This window comes from Phacochoerus africanus, chromosome 3 (genome assembly GCF_016906955.1).
Source record: "Phacochoerus africanus isolate WHEZ1 chromosome 3, ROS_Pafr_v1, whole genome shotgun sequence".
In the NCBI taxonomy this organism is placed as follows: domain Eukaryota; kingdom Metazoa; phylum Chordata; class Mammalia; order Artiodactyla; family Suidae; genus Phacochoerus; species Phacochoerus africanus.
This window is the reverse complement of record NC_062546.1, coordinates 23,014,160-23,033,566: the sequence shown is the minus strand read 5'-3', so window position 1 is coordinate 23,033,566 and position 19,407 is coordinate 23,014,160. Positions and strand designations below refer to the sequence as shown.

The 19,407-nt window shown below is 39.6% G+C and overlaps 1 protein-coding gene and 1 pseudogene across 6 annotated transcripts in view; both read right to left on the bottom strand.

Moving 5' to 3' along the window:
- Positions 1 to 714: 714 nt before the first annotated feature.
- Positions 715 to 3,087, bottom strand: LOC125122611 (glucosamine-6-phosphate isomerase 1-like; annotated as a pseudogene).
- A 5,244-nt stretch (positions 3,088 to 8,331) lies between these two features.
- The window catches only part of RBL1 (RB transcriptional corepressor like 1), a 76,904-nt gene continuing 65,828 nt past the window's right edge, over positions 8,332 to 19,407 (bottom strand). For 2 of the 6 annotated variants that reach the window (XM_047771134.1, XM_047771136.1), the window contains exons 20-22: positions 14,305 to 14,453; positions 12,695 to 12,859; positions 8,333 to 10,665 (exon numbers count right to left, since the gene is read on the bottom strand). In XM_047771134.1, coding sequence (XP_047627090.1) covers positions 10,495 to 10,665; positions 12,695 to 12,859; positions 14,305 to 14,453 — 485 coding nt within the window. In that variant the 3' untranslated portion in view covers positions 8,333 to 10,494. Of the gene's footprint in view, positions 10,666 to 12,694; positions 12,860 to 14,304; positions 14,454 to 19,407 lie in introns of all 6 variants that reach the window. The other 4 variants (XM_047771135.1, XM_047771137.1, XM_047771138.1 and 1 more) reach the window with 3 other exon arrangements.

Genomic DNA, 19,407 nt, shown 5'->3' with positions numbered 1-19,407 from the left:
ATATATAGCCACACCAAAAAACCCTCAACTTCGTTGAATCAAAAAAAAATTGGGCTATAGAACCAAAGTACTTGGGTTTGAATCTTGTAACCTTGGGCAGGTTACTTAAAATATCTGAGCTTTTAATTCCCTCCTTCATAAAACAGCATTGTTATAGGGTTTTATAAGAATTGAGTCTGGCACAAAGAAAATGCTTAATACCATGTGAGATATTATAAAAAGCGTCCCTAAGCCTCTTTCCTTGACTCACTAATTCAACAAACATCAAGCCCATACTTTTCTCAATGCATCATTCTACACTCTGGAAAAACTATAGCAAAAAAAAAAAAAAAAAAAGCTCACTTACATGAAGCTTAATACTAGTGGTGGATTTAGATAATACATGAGTAGGTTATAAATTCTGGGAAGAAAAATAAGACATGCTAAGAGTACAGGAAAGGCTGGGAAGTGCTGTGACCTGACACTTGAGCACAGCCCTGAATGAAGCAAGGGGGCCTGTGTGGTACTCCATCGTGTAATGAATATCTGGTTAGTATTTTAACACTGCATCATAATGTTATAGATTGAATAATGCCTGATTCTTAACTGTGCAAACATTAGAACCACTAAACAGAATTTTTATTCCAAATGCAAATATCTGAAACAAACTCAGAAAAAAAATCCAAAGCCCTTTTAATCTTTCCTGTATTTTTTTCTTGAAAATACCAGATTTAATAAAAAAAAAATCAGATTGTAAACAAGTTCACTGATCCATTAGCTTAAAACAGAATGACAGCACACAACCATGTACAAAAAGCCAAAGAGGAAATGTTGGTACCAAACACGATGGTTAAAGAATGGCCTGTGCTAGGCTCTGAAATATTGTTCCCAGAAATAGAAGCAGCAGCAGGTTCAAACAGGCACAAAAATAGGGGAAGGAGGAGGCAGCATTCAAACCATTAAGACATAAGAGTAAAAGGAAGGTAGAGCAAGGTTCATCTTGGGAACAAGGTGTGAAGAATAAAGGGGCAAAAGATATCAGGCCACTTTAGAAGCACTTGGTATATTTCTTGGCATTCAACTCAGGAAACATGTCACTTTAGTGTTGTCTCTAAACTTCCAATTGAGCTGCTTGCCCTGGCCCCATCATGTTGGCTGACCACAACATTGAATCTTGGCAGTGTCTGTTGCCCTCGTGAATCTCCTATTTATGAGTAAGAACGTATAAGAGAGATGTCACAGTGAGACTTTGGAGCAAAACACAGGGCTCTCCTGGGGAAAGGGTTTCCGTCTTCTTCTTGGTGCTGGAGGGTCCCTGCAGGATGGGAGTTTGACATGGCTGGGCCCCTTGAGGACCTGAGTTTCTCAATAAATCTCTCTCTTTAACCCCACCCACCCAAATCCTCCCCTAAGGAGTTCTCTGAGTTCACAGAAAGGCCAACTGAGAGAGCAGGAAAAAACAACTAGGAAAAAAAAGGAAGGCGCAGTTTTCTTCCCATGGCACTTGTTTCTGACAGTGGCACTGCTCCCTTATACTGATTTTAGACATTGAGTTTGTTCCTTAATCTGGAACAGTGATTCTCAAATAAAGGGCAGGCCTGCTCAACAGGGGCTCTCAAGACTCTCCAAAGAGGTTTTGTTCAATATACCTAAGCCCCTAACTCCCTCTTAGTTGAGAACCAGTGCACATATTGATAGAAATTCCTGATGGGATTGCATTGTACATGTGGACAGAGTTAGAGGCACAACAAAGAACTAATATGGAGCTCCTGTGTGGCTCAACAGGTTAAGTATCTGGTGGTGTCATTGCAGTGGCTCAAGTCTCTGCTGTGGTGTGCATTTGATCCCTGGCCTGGGAACTTCCTCATGCTGCAGGCATGGCCAAAGAAAAGTTAAAAAATATATATATATAATTCCATCCTTCTAAAGACAATTTTCAGAAAGACCCACCTTTCTCAATGAAATATTTGACACTAGGATTAGCACAGGCTGATCACTGTATGGTTTCTTAGAAGACTGGCTTTCCTCCATTTCTTTCTCTTTGATACTATACAACCGCCCACCAACCTGTTATGGACCAGGATGAAACCTCTGAAATACCTGATGGTCTTTATTTTCATCTCCAGGGTGGCGTCCTTGTTGCACACAAACACCTTGTGGGGATGCTGCTGGAAGGCAGACATGGTCCACCAATGTTCATTCCCTCCTTAATAGCCTTGAACAGAGCACCTGTGATGAGGATCCTCTCTGGCATCCATGCCCACCATCAGGGCCATGTTGGGCACCTAGGCAAGATCTCCACTGAAGAACCTAGCGTTGTGGCCAGGACAATGTCCACAGCCAGCATCTTCACATAGGTCCTGGACAATGGACTGTAGGTCAGCTCTTGAAAACAATGGACCCATCAGGGCTAATGCCTCCACAAACAGCTCAGTCCTACCCGCAGCCTTGGTTTTCCCTCAAGGGCGTCACACTCAGCCTGCAGGTCAGCTGCGTTCCCACCCAGAATGTGAGTGTTTTCTGGGTGGGTGTCAGTGTGCTTGAAGAAGTGTTCCACATGAAGGAGTGGCAGCTCTTGAGGAAGGCCAACATACTCATCCATATTGAAAGTCTTTACATATATGAAGGACAGGTACTTAAGAGTACCCAAGTGACTTCCTGTAGCATCCAAGTGAGGTGCTCCCAGAGGGGAACCCCAGGGTGAAGAACTTGTCTGGCCCTGAGCTAAACTGGGTGATGTGGTTCCTGATGTATTTGGCCACTCAATCACTGGGCTGGGAACAGTGGTCCAGGATAATGAGCTTCATCTTGTCTTGGGCACCTCCTGTGTTGGCTTCAGTGACTACATTAATCTTTGTTTAATGACAACATAAATAATTCATTGGAACACAAGCATTAAAATTGTCAGTGAGATAAAATTTAGACATTTCAAAGAAGACTCTGCTATATTAAGTAATATATATGATCCATTTTTACTTTTAAAATACATAATATACACATTAAAAAAAAATCCAGGATCACTCACATCAACAGGTGGCTGCAGTGTAGCCACTATGGAAAACAGTATGTAAGTTGTTCTAAAAAACTAAAAATTGAGTTACCATCTGATCCATCAATCCCATTCGTGGACATATATATCTGGAAAACATAAAAATTCTAATTTGATAAAATACAAACACCTCAATGTTCATGGCAGCGCTACTTAAAATAGTCAAGACATGAAAGCAACCTAAGTGTCTATCAAGAGATGAATAGCTAAAGTGTGGTATACAATGGAATATTACTCAGGCACAAAAAATAATAAAATATTGCCATTTGCAGCACATGGATGGACCCAGAGATTATCATACTAAGTGAAGTTAGGAAGACAAATATTATATGGTGTCACTTATATGTGGAATCTGAAAATTTGATACAAATGAACTTATTTACAAAATGAAACAGACTCACAGACAGAAAACATTTATGGTTACCAAAGGGGAAAGGGGGATGAGGGATAAATTAGGAGTGTGGGATTAACAGATACATATCACTATATATACAATAAACAATAAGGATTCACTGTATAGCACAGGTAACTATATACAACATCTTATAATAACCCATAATGGAAAAGAATCTGAAAAACAATACACACACACACACACACACACGACCAAATAACTTTGCTGTATACCCGAAACACACAATATTGTAAGTTAACTATAGTTCAATTTAAAAAAAAAGTGAAAAAGCAAAAAGACCAAAAAATAAAAAAATTTTAAAAAAGGTGGCTGCAATGTGAAGTAAATGGAACTCTTACACACTGCTGGTGGGAAGGTAAAATGGTCCACTTTAAGACATGGCAATATCTTTTTTTTTTTTTTTGTCTTTTTAGTGCCACACCCATGGCACATGGAGGTTCCCAGGCCAGGGGCTGAATGGGAGCTGTAGCTGCTGGCCTATGCCAGAGCCACAGCAATGCCAGGTGCAAGCCACATCTTTGACATACACCACAGCTCATGGCAACAGTGGATCCTTAACCCACTGAGCAAGGCCTGGGATCGAAACTGTATCCTCATGGGTACTAGTCAGAGTCATTTCCACTAAGCCACAACGGGAACTCTGAGACATGGCAATATCTTATGAAATTAAACTTGTACTTACCATTTGGCCCAGCAATCCAACTAATGTGGGAATAAAAGAGAAATAGAAATATGTTCAAAGACTTGTATGCACATGTTCATCATTAATAGGGCTTCGAAATGGAAACAACATGAATGCCCATCGACTAGTGATTAGATAAAACAAACTGTAGTATAACCAAAGTATGGAAAACTGCTCAGCGATAAAAAGAAATATTTATACATACAACATGAATGAATTTCAGAAACATTATACTAAGGGACAGAACTCAAATACAAAAGATTACATACTGTGCATACACAGAATTATATGAAATTCAAGAAAAGGAAAAACTATGGTGACAAAAAGCAGACCAACAGTTGCCTGGGTATGTGGCAGGGAGGGCAGAGAATATTAGAGAAAAAAAAAAAACTTTAAAGGGATGGAAATGTTCTATACAGGCATACCTCAGAGACAGTGCAGGTTCAGTTTTAGATCACTGTAATAAAGCAAATATTGCAAAAGTAAGTCACATGAATTTTTTTGGCTTCCCAGTGCATATGAAATTTATGTTTACACTATATGCTAGTCTATTAAGTGTGCAATAGCATTATATTTAAAACAACAATGTACATACCTTAATTAAAAAATGCTTTGTTACCAAAAAATGTTAGCCATCATCTGAGCCTTCAGCAAGTTATAATCTTTTTGCTGGTGGAGGGTCTTATCTCGATATTGATGGTTGCTGACTGATCAGGGTGGCGGTTGCTGAAGGGTGAGGAGGCTGTGGCAATTTCTTAAAGAAAACAATCAAACTTACCACATCAATTGACTTTTCCTTCCACTTAAACACTTGGAGTCTACTGTAGCCTTATATTCATTGGCCTAATTTCAACATTGTACCTCAGGGAATAGGGAGGCCTGAGGAGAGGGAGAGACTGGGGAATGTGCAGGTCAGTGGAGCAGTGAGAAAAAACACAATCTTTAACAATTACGTTCACTGTCTTACATGCGTGTACTTCATGGTGCCCCAAAACAATTACAACTGTAACATCAAAGACCACGGATCACCATAAACATCATAATAAAAAAGTTTGCAACATTGAAAAATTAAATTTTAACACAGAGGCATGAAGTGAGCAAATACTGTTGGAAAAATGGCACAGATAGGCTTGCTTGACTCAAGCTTGTCACAAGCTTTCAATTTGTAAAAAAACCCACAATATCTATGAAGCACAATAAAGCAGAGCACAGTAAAATGAGGTATGTGGTGGTAGTTATACAATTATATACAATTACTAAAATTCATCAAACTATACACTTAAATTTTTATTCTATGTAAATTATACCTCAATAAAGCTGGTAAAAATTTATCATAGTATAAAACTTGAGACTTACACAATTTCCTTTATGTGGAAAATAACTATAATAAAAAAATTTTTTTAATTTGAAAAAGTTCTCCAGTTGGTGGGAATACAGTTTTTATCTTTTGGTTATATATATTCTAATTTTTCTACAATGTATATTATTTTCCATAATTAATCAATTATTTCTGAAGTGATGATGGCCTGACTGAAGGAAAGTTGTTAAGTCCAACTTGGTTTGGTGAGACAGTGTCAGCCAGGGTGAATGTATGAACCTAGATCTTTATACTCTTGGCCATTATACTCTTCTGTTGGACTCTGACAGGTACTTTTAGAACTTCCTAGATAAGAATAGCCTGGGATGCTTAACAAATCTGTTCGTGTACTACAGTATTAAATCTGCATAGCTAATAAGCCCTCCAAGGTGATTCTCACCACTGGGAAATGTGCCTACACACAGGATCCAGGAATAGTTTCTTAACATATTAAGGATTGTCACTGATGCCAAAAAACCATTTAGTTTTTTGTTTTAGTTATCCTACCTAGAATCTATTACCATTAATCCCTTCTGGAAAGTCATCTTTGTTATGAAGCCATCCCTGACTGGAACCCCACACCTGCTGAGTGAGGTGACCCTCGGCGGCTCCTTCTCTATCCCCATTACCAGTATATTAAGGTGTGTGGCTCTTCTTGGCCAGGTGTTTACTTAGTTTGGGGATTGGCATTACTGGCATCTTGGGCTGGGTAATTCCTTGTTATAGAAGGTTGTTCTGTACATTGCAGGATGTTCAGCAGCCTCTATGGCTTCTACCCACTAGATACAAGCAGCACCCGCTCCCCCATACCCAGTTGTGACAACCAAAAACACAAGAATGTCTCTGGTCATCGGAGTTCCCGTCGTGGCGCAGTGGTTAACGAATCTGACTAGGAACCATGAGGTTGCAGGTTCGATCCCTGCCCTTGCTCAGTGGGTTAACGATCCGGCATTGCCATGAGCTGTGGTTGCAGATGTGGCTAGGATCCCGCGTTGCTGTGGCTCTGGCGTAGGCTGGTGGCTACAGCTCCGATTCGACCCCTAGCCAGGGAACCTCCATATGCCGCGGGAGCGGCCCAAGAAATAGCAACAACAAGAACGACAAAAAAAATAAATAAATAAAAAATAAATAAAAGCCACATTAAAAAAAAAAAAGAAAAGAAAAGCAAAAATCTCAGGCCCAACCTCAGACTCTCCATTTTTAAGAAGATTCACAATCCTGGGTGATTCCTATGCTCTTAAACTTTGAGAAGCACTGTCAGAAAGTTTCTAACTTGTTTGAAGGGTAAATATCATTTGGAACAGAGGTTAACAAAATTCTTAAGTTCTTTCCCTGGAGATTTCATTTTATTTATGTTGAGCCTAGGAATCTGTATTGTTATTGTGTGTCTCAGGTAATTCTTATCTTTGGGCAAGTTAGGGAATTGCTGAATAAACATCAGATTTTATCATTAACCACTTAATTAAAACCTCTTTAGTGGCTCCCTATGGCCTATAGCAGTAGTTCTCAACCTTAGGTATTCACCTAGGGAGTCTTTAAAAATCCTAATGCTGGAGTTCCCGTCGTGGCGCAGTGGTTAACGAATCCGACTAGGAACCATGAGGTTGCGGGTTCGGTCCCTGCCCTTGCTCAGTGGGTTAACGATCCAGCGCTGCCGTGAGCTGTGGTATAGGTTGCAGACGTGGCTCTGGCGTAGGCTGGTGGCTACAGCTCCGATTAGACCCCTAGCCTGGGAACCTCCATATGCCACAGGAGCGGCCCAAAGAAATAGCAAAAAGACAAAAAATAAATAAAAATCCTAATGCTAGGTTGTTCCCCAAACCAATTAAATCAGAAATCTCTGGGGCAGAAACCCATTCACTGATGTGATTTTCAAAACTCCCCAGCTGAAGCCAATGTTGAAACCATTGGAAATGACCAAGCCTTAACTTGGCTTAAAGCCCAACTTTCTAGCCCTGCTTGATACTAACACCTCTGCGTATGTACACTATACCCCAGCCTCACTAAACTATCTGCAATTCCTGGGGGTTCCTGTTGTGGCTCAGTGGAAACGAATCTGACTAGCATCCATGAGGACGCAGGTTTGATCCCTGGCCTTGCTCAGTGGATTAAGGATCTGGTGTTGCTGTGAGCTGTGGTGTAGGTCACAGACCCAGCTCAGATTCTGTGTTGCTGTGGCTATGGTGTAGGCCGGCAGTACAGCTCAGATTCGACCCCTAGCTGGGAACCTCAATATGCCGTGATTAAAAAAAGAAACCCCAAAACAAAACAAAAAAACCCAAAAAAACTATCTGCAATTCCTAAACCTAAACTCCAGCTTCACTAAACTATCTGCAATTCCTAAAGAGTACTTTCATGCCTCTAAGCCTTTCTACTGGTTGTGTTCTCTGTTTGAATACTTCTGCTGGCTCGGCAAACAGTTACTCCCCTAAGGATTAAATTACCACTTAGCCCCCAGTTTAGAGTGATTTTAGATTTCCCTGACACACTCATCAGGGCAGAGTGAATCATGAACGCCACCCCTCTTTGTATAGAGTTGTATTACTACATTTATCCCATTATACTGATGGGCTTGTATCCCATCAAGATACAATGTAATATTGATATTGTATCTTGAGGACAGGAACAATGCCTGGTTCAGTTTACATCCCTAGCATCTAGCAAAGGGCCAGGAATACAGTAAACAGCCAATACTGTTTCCTGACTTAGTAAAAGGACTGTAGAGGAACAAAATAAAAACAAGCAGAAATATTACCTTTTTTTTTTTTAATATGATTTAACATAATCTAACCACACAAAAATCTTAATTAGGAAATTTTTAAGCTGTGAGTCTCAAATAGAGAAATACATCTGAAAGCACTCCTAAGAGAGAAGACTTTTCCTTAATTCAGTATTATATTTGGTCCATTCTAAGGCCTTGAAACGTATCTTTTATATGTATCTAAGGCATTTTTCTCAACTGAGGTGAAATTCACCTAACACAAAATTAACCATTTTAAAGAGTACCATTCAGTGTCATTTAATAAATTCACGATGTTATGCAATCACCAGCTATATCAAATTTCAAAATTATTTTCATCACCTCTAAAAATCCCCTGCACTCATCAAGCAGTTACTCACTCTACTCTCTTCCAAGTTCCTGGAAAGTACTAAGAACATTAACTTTTAAGTTACAGTAAAATATGTGAAAGATATAAAGTGGATAAAAGAGATATATATTCTAGTCACACAGAAAAGAGTACAAGTATAGTTTTTTCAATAATTTCAAAACTCTAATATTTTATTAACCATTTTATGTACATTGATATCCAGTCTTGAAAACTGATAAAAACTTGTCCAGAGTTTCTTATAGAGACAATGTACAAATGCTCATTTACATTTTGCACATTAATAATGACGATTAAAATGGCACAATAGTTACAGCTACACAAAAATATATACAAGGATTCAAGACAGATTTGATGTTATTTGTCTTATAACATGTGTAGATACTACACAAAAAAATTCGGATATAATTTTCAGAAACGTAAAATTTGACCAAAGTCACTTTTCTTCTTAAAATTTAAAAATAAAATTCCTGACAATCGTAATTACTAATTCATAGTCAAATCTTAAGCAAATTCAAATTAGCCCAGGTTGGACAAAGGTTAAGTTAAATATTTCACATTTTAAAAAATAAGGTTTGCAGCTTAAAAAACATAAATCTGATAACATTTCCTCAAAATTAATTAAGAATGGCTTATCCATGTCCTTCCAGAATATGGAAACACACTAGAAAAAGTGAACACTGAACAGCTGATTCTTTGGAAAGCTGCACCCCTAGCTCTGGAAAACATCCTTAAGGGGCTCCAGTGATCAAACCCTAGTGGGAAACTCACAAGGCATGAGTGATACTGAGAACCAAGGGGGGAGGAGTAATAAACAGCTGTTTTCTGATGTATAGCAGAATGATAAGGCATGAGGTGATAGTAATTAATTAAAAAAGATTTCAACTATTCTTAGGGAATCGATTAGACATTGAGAATGACCAATCTACAATGACCTCAAAAATAATATTTCACATATTATCATGGTAGGAAATTTAAATTCTAACAACTTTTTTCTGTATTTTACTCTACTGGCCTGAGAAGCAGCTTCCTATTTTGAGAATTCTATGACATAAAATAATCAAGTATAATTAAGTTAATGGTTTGGAAAACAAAATGATAGTATTAAAAAGAAGCAAGAGGAGTTTCCTGGTGACTCTGCAGGTTAAGGATCCTGCATTGTCACTGCTGTGGCTCCAGCTGCTGTTGTGGCATGGGTTCAATTCCTGGCCTGGGAACTTCTGCATGCCTTGGCACGCCCAAAAAATAAAAAGTAAAAAGGAGCAAGTACCTCCTTTATTAGGTTGTGACACCAGGCTAAGAGGGTTTAGGGTTGGAAAGTAAGAAGTAGCAGGGATAGTGCATTGGTTCAGGTTTGAATCTGCTTCTGCTCAAGGAAAGAAAGGGCATGAAAAGGATCTGGACAGCCCAGAAGGGTAGTGGTACCTGGATGTGGAGTTACCGCCCTGGGTCAGAGACAGGCTGGTACCTCCTGTGCTCAACATTAAACTAGATAGGAATACAACCATCTCAAAGCACACTTAAAGCAAAAACAGATGATTCACTTTCATATTACAAAGTCTAGAAGGAGAAGACATTTGAATTATTTCAAAAAGTGAGCTAACAAAATTATGGGGTTTCTCCTTACTTCGTCTGAAAAACCCAAGGAACAAATATTTTAAAAATTCTACAACTATTAATACGTTTAAAAGGCACTTAAAAATTCCTTTATAATTCAACTCAGTATACATCTCTGTCAACTATATTTTGGATAAATTTTTAAAAACTGCTTAATTTTGGTGTAATTTTTCTTGTAACTCAGTGATATTTACTTCCTACAGGGCTGACTGAACATTTTGAAAGACAGACCCCCAGCTTTCCGCAAAACAACTTGAAAGTGCTTTTATCATAGAAATGGAAAAAATTCTAATGATTTGCTCTTTCACTGACAACATCCTGTAGTCTTTTAAGTAAAACATCATCATTTTCTTGACAGATGCGTTTGGCAGGTGATTCTGCATCACCATCGATGGCTATTGCTCGCTTCTTGGTTCTCTGCTCACCTTGCCTTATCATGTTGTTGATATCTTTCAAACTCTGTGCAAAAATACAGGACATGTGTGAGTAAAAAGGGAAAAAGAAGCAGCAGCAGCAAAGAACTGAGCTGTTTTTTCCTGCCTTCTATCCTCTATACAAAGTTAAACACTGGGATAGAGGTGATTTTAAAAATTAGATTTACCTTATAGCAGTAGTTATCAAAATGTGGATATCAGACCAGAAGCAGCAGAAGCATTTAGAAACTTATTAAGAATGTAAATTCTCATGCTTCACCCTATACCTACTGAATCAGACATTCTGGGGTAGGACCCAGCAATCTACATTTTACCAAGCCCTCCAAGTGATTCTGATGTTCCCTAAAGTTTGATCCTCCCACTGAAGCAATGCTTTTCAAACTTAAATGTGCTTATAGAGTTCCCTTGTGGTGCAGCAGGCTAAAGATCCAGTGTAATCAAAGTAGTTGCTTGGGTCGCTACTGTAGCACGGGTTTGATCCTTGGCTTGGGAATGTCTACATGCCATGGATGTGGCCAAAACAAACAAACAAACCAAAAACCAAACCAAACCAGAAAAAAACCCACCTCTTTCATGTGCTTACTAATCATTTGGGAATCTTGTGAATATGCAGATTCAAATTCAATAGGACTGGAGTGAGGCCTGAAATCCTGCATTTCCCAGGTGAGGCTAATGTTGCTGGTATATAAATCAGCCTTAGAGAAGTGGTAGCTGAAAGTTGTGTACCACAACTGTCTGCCTGAGGTTTATGACTCAATAAAAATCTATGGGCAAGCTCCCCAAGTGATTCTGACCTATGATTTTGAGATCACCGCCTTAGAAGTCACTTGGTCCCATTTCTGATTTTATGCATGAATTTCTTCTAGACATCTTTATAGGAAATCAACCTCTCTGAAGAGGAAATGCAAGTCTGTGAGGCATTATATCTCGGTCAACTTTGTTTGCTAAGTATAGTAGGAACTCAGTAGATGTTTGTGAAAACTAATGAGTTAAGGAGCTGCCATGTATTTGGACTGAATTACAATCTGTCACTACAATTTCTTCCAATTGGTAGTGATTCTGGCTTCTGGAGACATACTGAATGTATTTTCTTAATAGCCCTTGAAATACATGAAAACAACAATCATGTCCCTATCACATTTTCATCACTGTATAGGAATAAAGATGGAGATAACCACAGAGCTGTCTGTGTGTAAGAGAAGGCCTCGATTTTCAGACTTTTCACTATTCTGGTTGCCATCCACCAAATGAACTTCACTTTCAAAGCCTTTCTTTACACTCAGTGTTCCCCAGGTCTGACCTCTTGCAGGTGTTGCCTTACTGGTCCTTCTCAAGACTGTGCCTGAGCAGGGACACACTGGGCTCTTTCGGTGAACTCCCCTGATACCATGTCAACTGTAATGATTAACTATCTCAACTGAATACAGTACTCTTTTTTTTTTTTTTTTTTTTAATCTTTTTAGGGCCACACCTGCGGCATACACAGGATCCTAGGCTAGGGGCTGAATAAGAGCTATAGCTGCTGGCCTACTCGACAGCCACAGCAATGCCAAATCTGAGCCACATCTGCGACCTACACCACAGCTCACGGCAATGCCAGATCCTTAACCTCTGAGCGAGCCCAGGGAATGAACCTGTGTCGTCATGGATACTAGTCAGATTCGTTTCCACTGAGCCACGATAACAGGAACTCCTGAACACACTACTCTTCATCACAGGAAACTTGTTATTATAGTAATGGCTTATATTTATTAACAGTTACTTTGCCAAAAAAAGGGGGGGTAAGATTAAAGATTACTATACTAATTGGAAGTCTGAAACCCAATTTTTTTTTCCTTTTTTGGCCAGCCTGTGGCATAGGGAGTTCCGAGGCCGGGGTCAGATCCCAGCCACAACTGCAACCTAAGTCAAAGCTGTGGCAACACTGTGCTGGGCTGTGGATCAATCCTGTGTACCAGCACTTCCAAAATGCTGCCCATTCCATTGCACCAGAGCGAAACTGAATTTTTAACACATGTATGCAGTTGTTTTGGAGTAAAGTTTCTGCACCTTACCTTAGAAGGGCTGCCATTGAACTTATAGAGCAGAGCACTCCTTGGGGTAGGGCCGGACCCATTCTTGTGTGGGGAAACATAAATGGAGTGCTGCTGGGAAATGCGGCGTGGGGAGCCCGGCTGTTGCTTAATATGTGGAAAAGGAGACAGTGGTGGGGCTTCCATCTGAAATAACACAAAAGAAAAAATTTTTTTTATTGTTTGTTTTTTTTTTGGCTGCATCTGCAAAGGAAGAAGTTCCCAGGCCAGGGATCTAACCTGCACCACAGCTGCAAACTGAACCACAGCTGCTGCAATGTTGGATCCTAAACCTGCTGTGCCACATGCAAACTTTCAGGTAAACTTTTTTTTTTTTTTGTCTTTTTGCCTTTTCTGGGACTGATCCCGCGGCATATGGAGGTTCATAGGCTAGGGGTCGAATTGGAGCTGCAGCCACAGCCACAGCCACACAGAATCCGAGCCACGTCTGCGACCTACACCGCAGCTCATGGTAACGCTGAATCCTTAACCCACTGAGCAAGGTCAGGGATCGAACCCGCAACCTCATGGTTCCTAGTTGGATTCGTTAACCACTGAGCCACGACGGGAACTCAAGTAAACTTTTTAAAAGATAAACATTTTTCTTTCCTTTTTCTGAATCCCATCTTTTTTTTTTTTTCTGTCCTCCTCCCACCTCGTCTCAGCAAGAGAGAAAAATTAACATGGAACTTTTTTTTTAAAATCATATTTTTACTCTTACTGGTATCTCCTAGTTAGGAGTCAAATATACTGTAAGAGCTTATCTATGGCTGAAAAATAACACAAAGAAATAGTTCATTAACTTGTTCTTTCTTTCCTTTTTTTTTTTTTTTGATCTTTTGTCCTTTTAGGGCCACATCTGCAGCATATGGAGGTTCCCAGGCTAGGGGTCTAATCGGAGCTGTTGCTGCTGGCCTACACCAGAGCCACAGCAAAGCCAGATCCGAGCCACGTCTGTGACCTACCCCACAGCTCCCGGCAAAGCCGGATCCTTAATCCACTGAGCGAGGCCAGGGATCGAACACGCAACCTCATGGTTCTTAATCGGATTCACTTCTGCTGTGCCACGATGGGAATTCCAACCCTTGTTTTTCAACAATTACTGACAGATAACTAGATTTCACTTTCCTGGATCTTTCAGGAAATCCTGGAGGATTCTGGGCAAGACACCGGAAGCAGTAAGACAAGAGCATAGAAACCTTGTGTCCATGCTCACAAAGTGGGGCAAAGAATAACCCAAGCTGTGTCCTAACAGTTGCAATAACAATTTATCTCCACATACATATATCCACAACCAAATTAGAAGCACAGAAATAAGAGAGGCAAAGAGGAGGTTCCCTGGTGGCTCAGGTTAGATCCCTGGCCTAGGAACTGCCACATGCCACAGGTGTGGCCAAAAAGAAAAATTAAAAAAATAATAATAATGAAAGGGACTTGTGATAGAACATGCTGGAAGATAATATGAGAAAAAGAATGTATATACATGTATGACTGGGTCACTTTGCTGTATAGCAGAAACTGACACAACATTGTAAATCAACTACATTTTAATTAAAAAATTAAAAATAATATTAATAAAATATAAAACATACCACATGGTCATGATTTGACAAGTCGTATTTCAATGCAAATGACTTCACTCTTCCTACATATATTGTATTGTAAAATTTGATAAGATCACCTCTTTCCTCTTTCACTGGCCCACTGGAACAGTCAGGTGTTTTTGTAGCATCTTCCAAGTCTGTTAAAAGAATTTAGTGTTGTGATAGGTGTACTTTATTAGTGGATGATTAGTGGATTATCTCTACAATGTAAGAGGAAAAAATCAAATAAACTCAAATCTTTATCTAAGAAAATTAATATTTTTAGAAAAGGTTCAGAGGACGTTATTTTGTGGCACAGTGGGTTACGGATCTGGCATTGCTTCAGGTGAGATGCAGGCCACAACTGTGGTGCGGGTTCAAGTCCTGGCCCAGGAACTTCCACATGCCTTAGGTGCATCCAAAAAAAACAAAAGTCCAGAAATCTACATTATGGATAAATTCAATTGGAATTTTGAGAAACGCAAACATGAAAACTTAGGCTGATACTCTATCCTCTGGATACCACTTCCGCAAGCATTTTTTTCACGACCATACCATTGAACTCATTGTCATTGGCGGCCCTAAGAGGGGTGCCAGCCCTGGGTTGGAGTTCAGCTGAATCTCAGAGTATGGATAGCAGTGGCAAACCCTGAGCTTCAGATAATAAAAGGGGATAATAAAAGGGCCTGCAGATATTCATCTTGGTCCTTTCAGAAAGGTGAAAAAGACTCTAAAAGGTAAAGTGTATCCTCACAGATTAAGGAAGAAGCGAGTAAACTGCTTGTGTTTATTTTTCTGCAAATACATGGCAAGAAACATGTGTTCAGAGAGCCTTATTTTCCTATGCACAACAAAACTTCAGTGTTGTCTATAGTTGGCATCCTTGGTTGTAAAAAGAAAGCTTGCCACAAGGTGCTTTCCTATTTACTGGTATAACTCTAGGGTAACTTGTAACACCAGGTAGATTCTACTCATTCTTGGGTAAGAGTACTACAAAACATCTACTTGTACATAATGAATCATCTACAAACAGGAGTTAAGAAAACTACTGACAATTAAAAAGAACACAGCATGTGAGAAAAAGTTCTCATACAGAGGCCTGCAAACGTTGAGAATATGAGTAGAGCATGCTTCCACCTTAGGGAAACGAGAAAACTTAAACATGGTCTAAGGGCCAAGCAGCCACAGAGAATCTCCATAAGGATCTCAGTCTCAATTTGGATGTCCTTTTTACACTTCCTATTTTTGCAGGATCTTAATAGAGGAAAAAAAAAAAGGCTACATGATCAAATAAGTTGAGGAAATGCTGTAAATTATATTCTCTTAGAAATTCAGAATATGTGTCAGTATATTAAATGCTCTGAAAAGTCCTGCAGTTAGGAAAAACCCCTGTTCACTTTAATTCCATACCTCTGAAGTTTTCTATGTATAGTTCCTCCTCCCCATAACACTTACTACTATCCTGGGGGACATCATCCCCCAGCAGCAAATGCTGGCTTAGTAACGGCTATTGTAGGTTATTCTTGTTACATGTAAAATTGTTTAATATCCTCCTTTGATTAGAAATTTCTGGAGACAGATATTATATTCTTCATGTTTCTGTAATTCCAATTCCAGTTGTTAAGAGTTATACAAGCAGCTATACTTAATTTGAAAACAAATATTTAAAACTCTCTAGGACCTTGGATTCTAACTAAACATTATTTTATTTAGCTATGCATTTTTTCATTTCAAAACAGAAAAAAAAAAAAGACATTAGTTATCCTTAAGGAGGAAAAAAATTTCTAACTTTCTATCTCTTTAAGGACTTTATGTATGTATGTATGTATGAATGAATGAATGTCTTTTTAGGGCGACGCCCAGAGCATATAGAAGTTCCAGGCTAGGGGTTGACTGGAACTGCAGCTGCCAGCCTATACCACAGCCACAGCAACACAGGATCTGAACCATGACTTCGACCTACACCACAGCTCATGCACCACCAGATCCTTAACCCACTGAATGAGACCAGGGATTGAATCTGAGTCCTCATGGATACTAGTTGGGTTCATTACTGCTGAGCCACGATGGGCACTCCTCTTTAAGGGTTTTAGCACTCGGAAATTAAAGACTCCGTAAGCCCGGTGACTATCTGATCACATATATATCAGGAGATGGAACTTACTAAAGACTGAGAAAGAGATGGAGTTCCCATCGTGGCGCAGTGGTTAACGAATCCGACTAGGAACCATGAGGTTGCGGGTTCGGTCCCTGCCCTTGCTCAGTGGGTTAACGATCCGGCGTTGCCGTGAGCTGTGGTGTAGGTTGCAGACGCGGCTCGGATCCCGCGTTGCTGTGGCTCTGGTGTAGGCCGGTGGCTACAGCTCCGATTGGACCCCTAGCCTGGGAACCTCCATATGCCGCGGGAGCGGCCCAAGAAATAGCAACAACAACAACAACAAAAAGACAAAAAAAAAAAAAGACTGAGAAAGAGAATGAGATCTCCCTGCCTGGTTTTGTTAACTGTTTCCCCTCAGAGGGTAGGAGGGACTGCAGCCTAATATAATTTGAGGCACAAGGTATAGTTTGATATATATTGTAACTATTATGGTTTCATAATTTTCCCTACTGTTCCCACAAATAAGAAGAATGTCTTTTTTGGATTATCATATAACACTGTCAAGCAATTAAAATGTGGTTTTAAATAAAATACCAGTGAATGAGACTAGCCCTTAGAAAAAAAGGAGCTATTATCCACAGAGCTTCGGAGAGATGTGTTGAAATTTCTAGCCTGGATCTTTGGCTCCAGGAATTTTCCAAGAATCTAAAGTGAAAGTGGGAAGGGAGAAGTCAAATTATCCCAAGGCTGCAGGTGGCCAACTGCAACCATAACACATGATTCATTTGATATCCCAAGACAATATAATTGCATCCAAGGGAAGAGATGTTAAGAAAATAGTAGATATTCATTTCTCAGAGGAACTGGTTTTGGATTGGGCACACTCAAACTGTTTGGGATGCGAATATTGATAAAACCCCCAACAACCACCTCCAGCCAATCCACTGACTAACTGATGCTGGTTTCTTTGCACATACTGTCATTAGTTTTCAGACTGAGAAGAGGTATACATCATGATTATTAGCACTTAAAATGAAGACAGTGAAGAAGCAAAATTATTTTAAGATGAAAGTAAGAAAGAACTGATTTATAAATCCAAAGGTCAGGCTGAGATATGACAAGCTCAACCAGTAAAGCAGCACTTGCCTGGAGTAGGCATTTGGTATTTATTCTCTATTTCTCCTATCGCATCCTTCCTCATTCTTTTTGCTCCTCACAATAACAATGTGCAGTAAATATTTGTCTGGCTTTCTTATCGAGAGAGCAGTGCTACTTAGCTCCAGTTATACAAAAGCCACTGACCATAGAACAATTTAAAACTATAGTGGTTTTAGACTATTTCATTGATATTTTAGCAGTTTCTCATGAGCTCTAAAAGGCATCACTATAATCTAAAATAAAACCAAGTAAATCTTGTTTAAACAAATAATCTAAAAATAAAATGTGTTCCACCCACAGCATGGTTATCTATCTGGTGACTGTAAAACAGTTTTTTTTTGTTTTGTTTTTTGGATGCCCCGTGGCATATAGAGTTTCCAGGCCAGAGATCAGACCTGAGCCGCAGTTGTGATCTAAGCTGCAGCTATGGCAATGCCGGATCCTTAACCCACTGGGCCAGGCTGGAGATCCTGCATCCCAACACTCCCAAGATGCCACTGATCCTGTTGCACCCCAGTGGGAACTCCTATAAAATAGTCTTAATATGAATAAAGTCATTTAAGTATCAATTTCCAGTTAAGAATTTTATACATCTCATATGAAAACAAAATTTTTGTCCCTTGAAAGGATTTGCTTTAACTGCTTTTGTGTGTGTGATGTAGTTTGCAAAATTTAAAAGATTTTATGGAAAGAACATGGCCTTAGACAAATTAGCTTAAGGAAGAAAAACATCCCTTGTTGTGCAGTGGGTTAAGGATCTGGTGTTGTCATTGCAGCAACGTGGGTTGCTGTTTTGATGATCACTGGCCTAGGAATCTCCACATGCTGGGCCAAAAAAAAAGAGAGACAGACATTTAATAAAATATAATAATTTTATTGTTATTTATTTATTTATTTATTGTCTTTTAAGGGCCGCACCCATGGCATATGGAAGTTCCCAGGCTAGGGGTTGAATTGGAGCTGCAGCCGAGGCCTAAATCACAGCCACAGCAATGCTGGATCTGAGCCATGTCTTCGACCTATACCACAGATCATGGCAATGCTGGATCCTTAACCCACTGAGCAAGACCAGAGACTGAGCCTTTGTCCTCATGGATAATAGTCATACTGATTTCTGCTGAGCCACAATGAGAACTCCATTATAATAATTTTATATTGCTTATAGGATTTTCCATTGTGTAATAGGATCTGCAGTGTCTCTGAAGTGCTGGGATGCAGGTTTGATTTCCCAGCCTGGCACAGTGGGTTAAGGATCTGGCATTGCTGAAACTGTGGTGTAGGTTACAACTGTGGCTGGGATCTGATCCCTGGCCTGGGAGCTCCATATGCCCACATGTAGACAAAAAAGAAAAAAAAATTTTAATTACTTATAAACAAAATAATAAGTAATAACTACTACTTACTGAGGACTTAATATGAGCAGGCCTTATATTAAATACTAGACACACATGAGTTCCCGTTCATGGTTAATGAATCCGACTAAGAACCATGAGGTTGCGGGTTCAGTCCCTGCCCTTGCTCAGTGGGTTAAGGATCCGGTGTTGCCATGAGCTGTGGTGTAGGTTGCAGATGTGGCTCGGATCTTGCGTTGCTGTGGCTGTGGCACAGGCTGGCGGCTACAGCTCTGATTAGACCCCTAGCCTGGGAACCTCCATATGCCTCAGGAGTGGCCCTAGAAAAGGCAAAAAGACAAAAAGACAAAAAAAAAAAAACAAAAAAAACCCCGAGACACTCAGACACAAACACGACACACACACATTCTTTTTAACTCTTAAAAAAAGCCTCTGAGGAAGTAATGTAAAGTTTTCAATTTACTATCATATACCTGAGTGATATGTTTGTATTACTTAGATTAA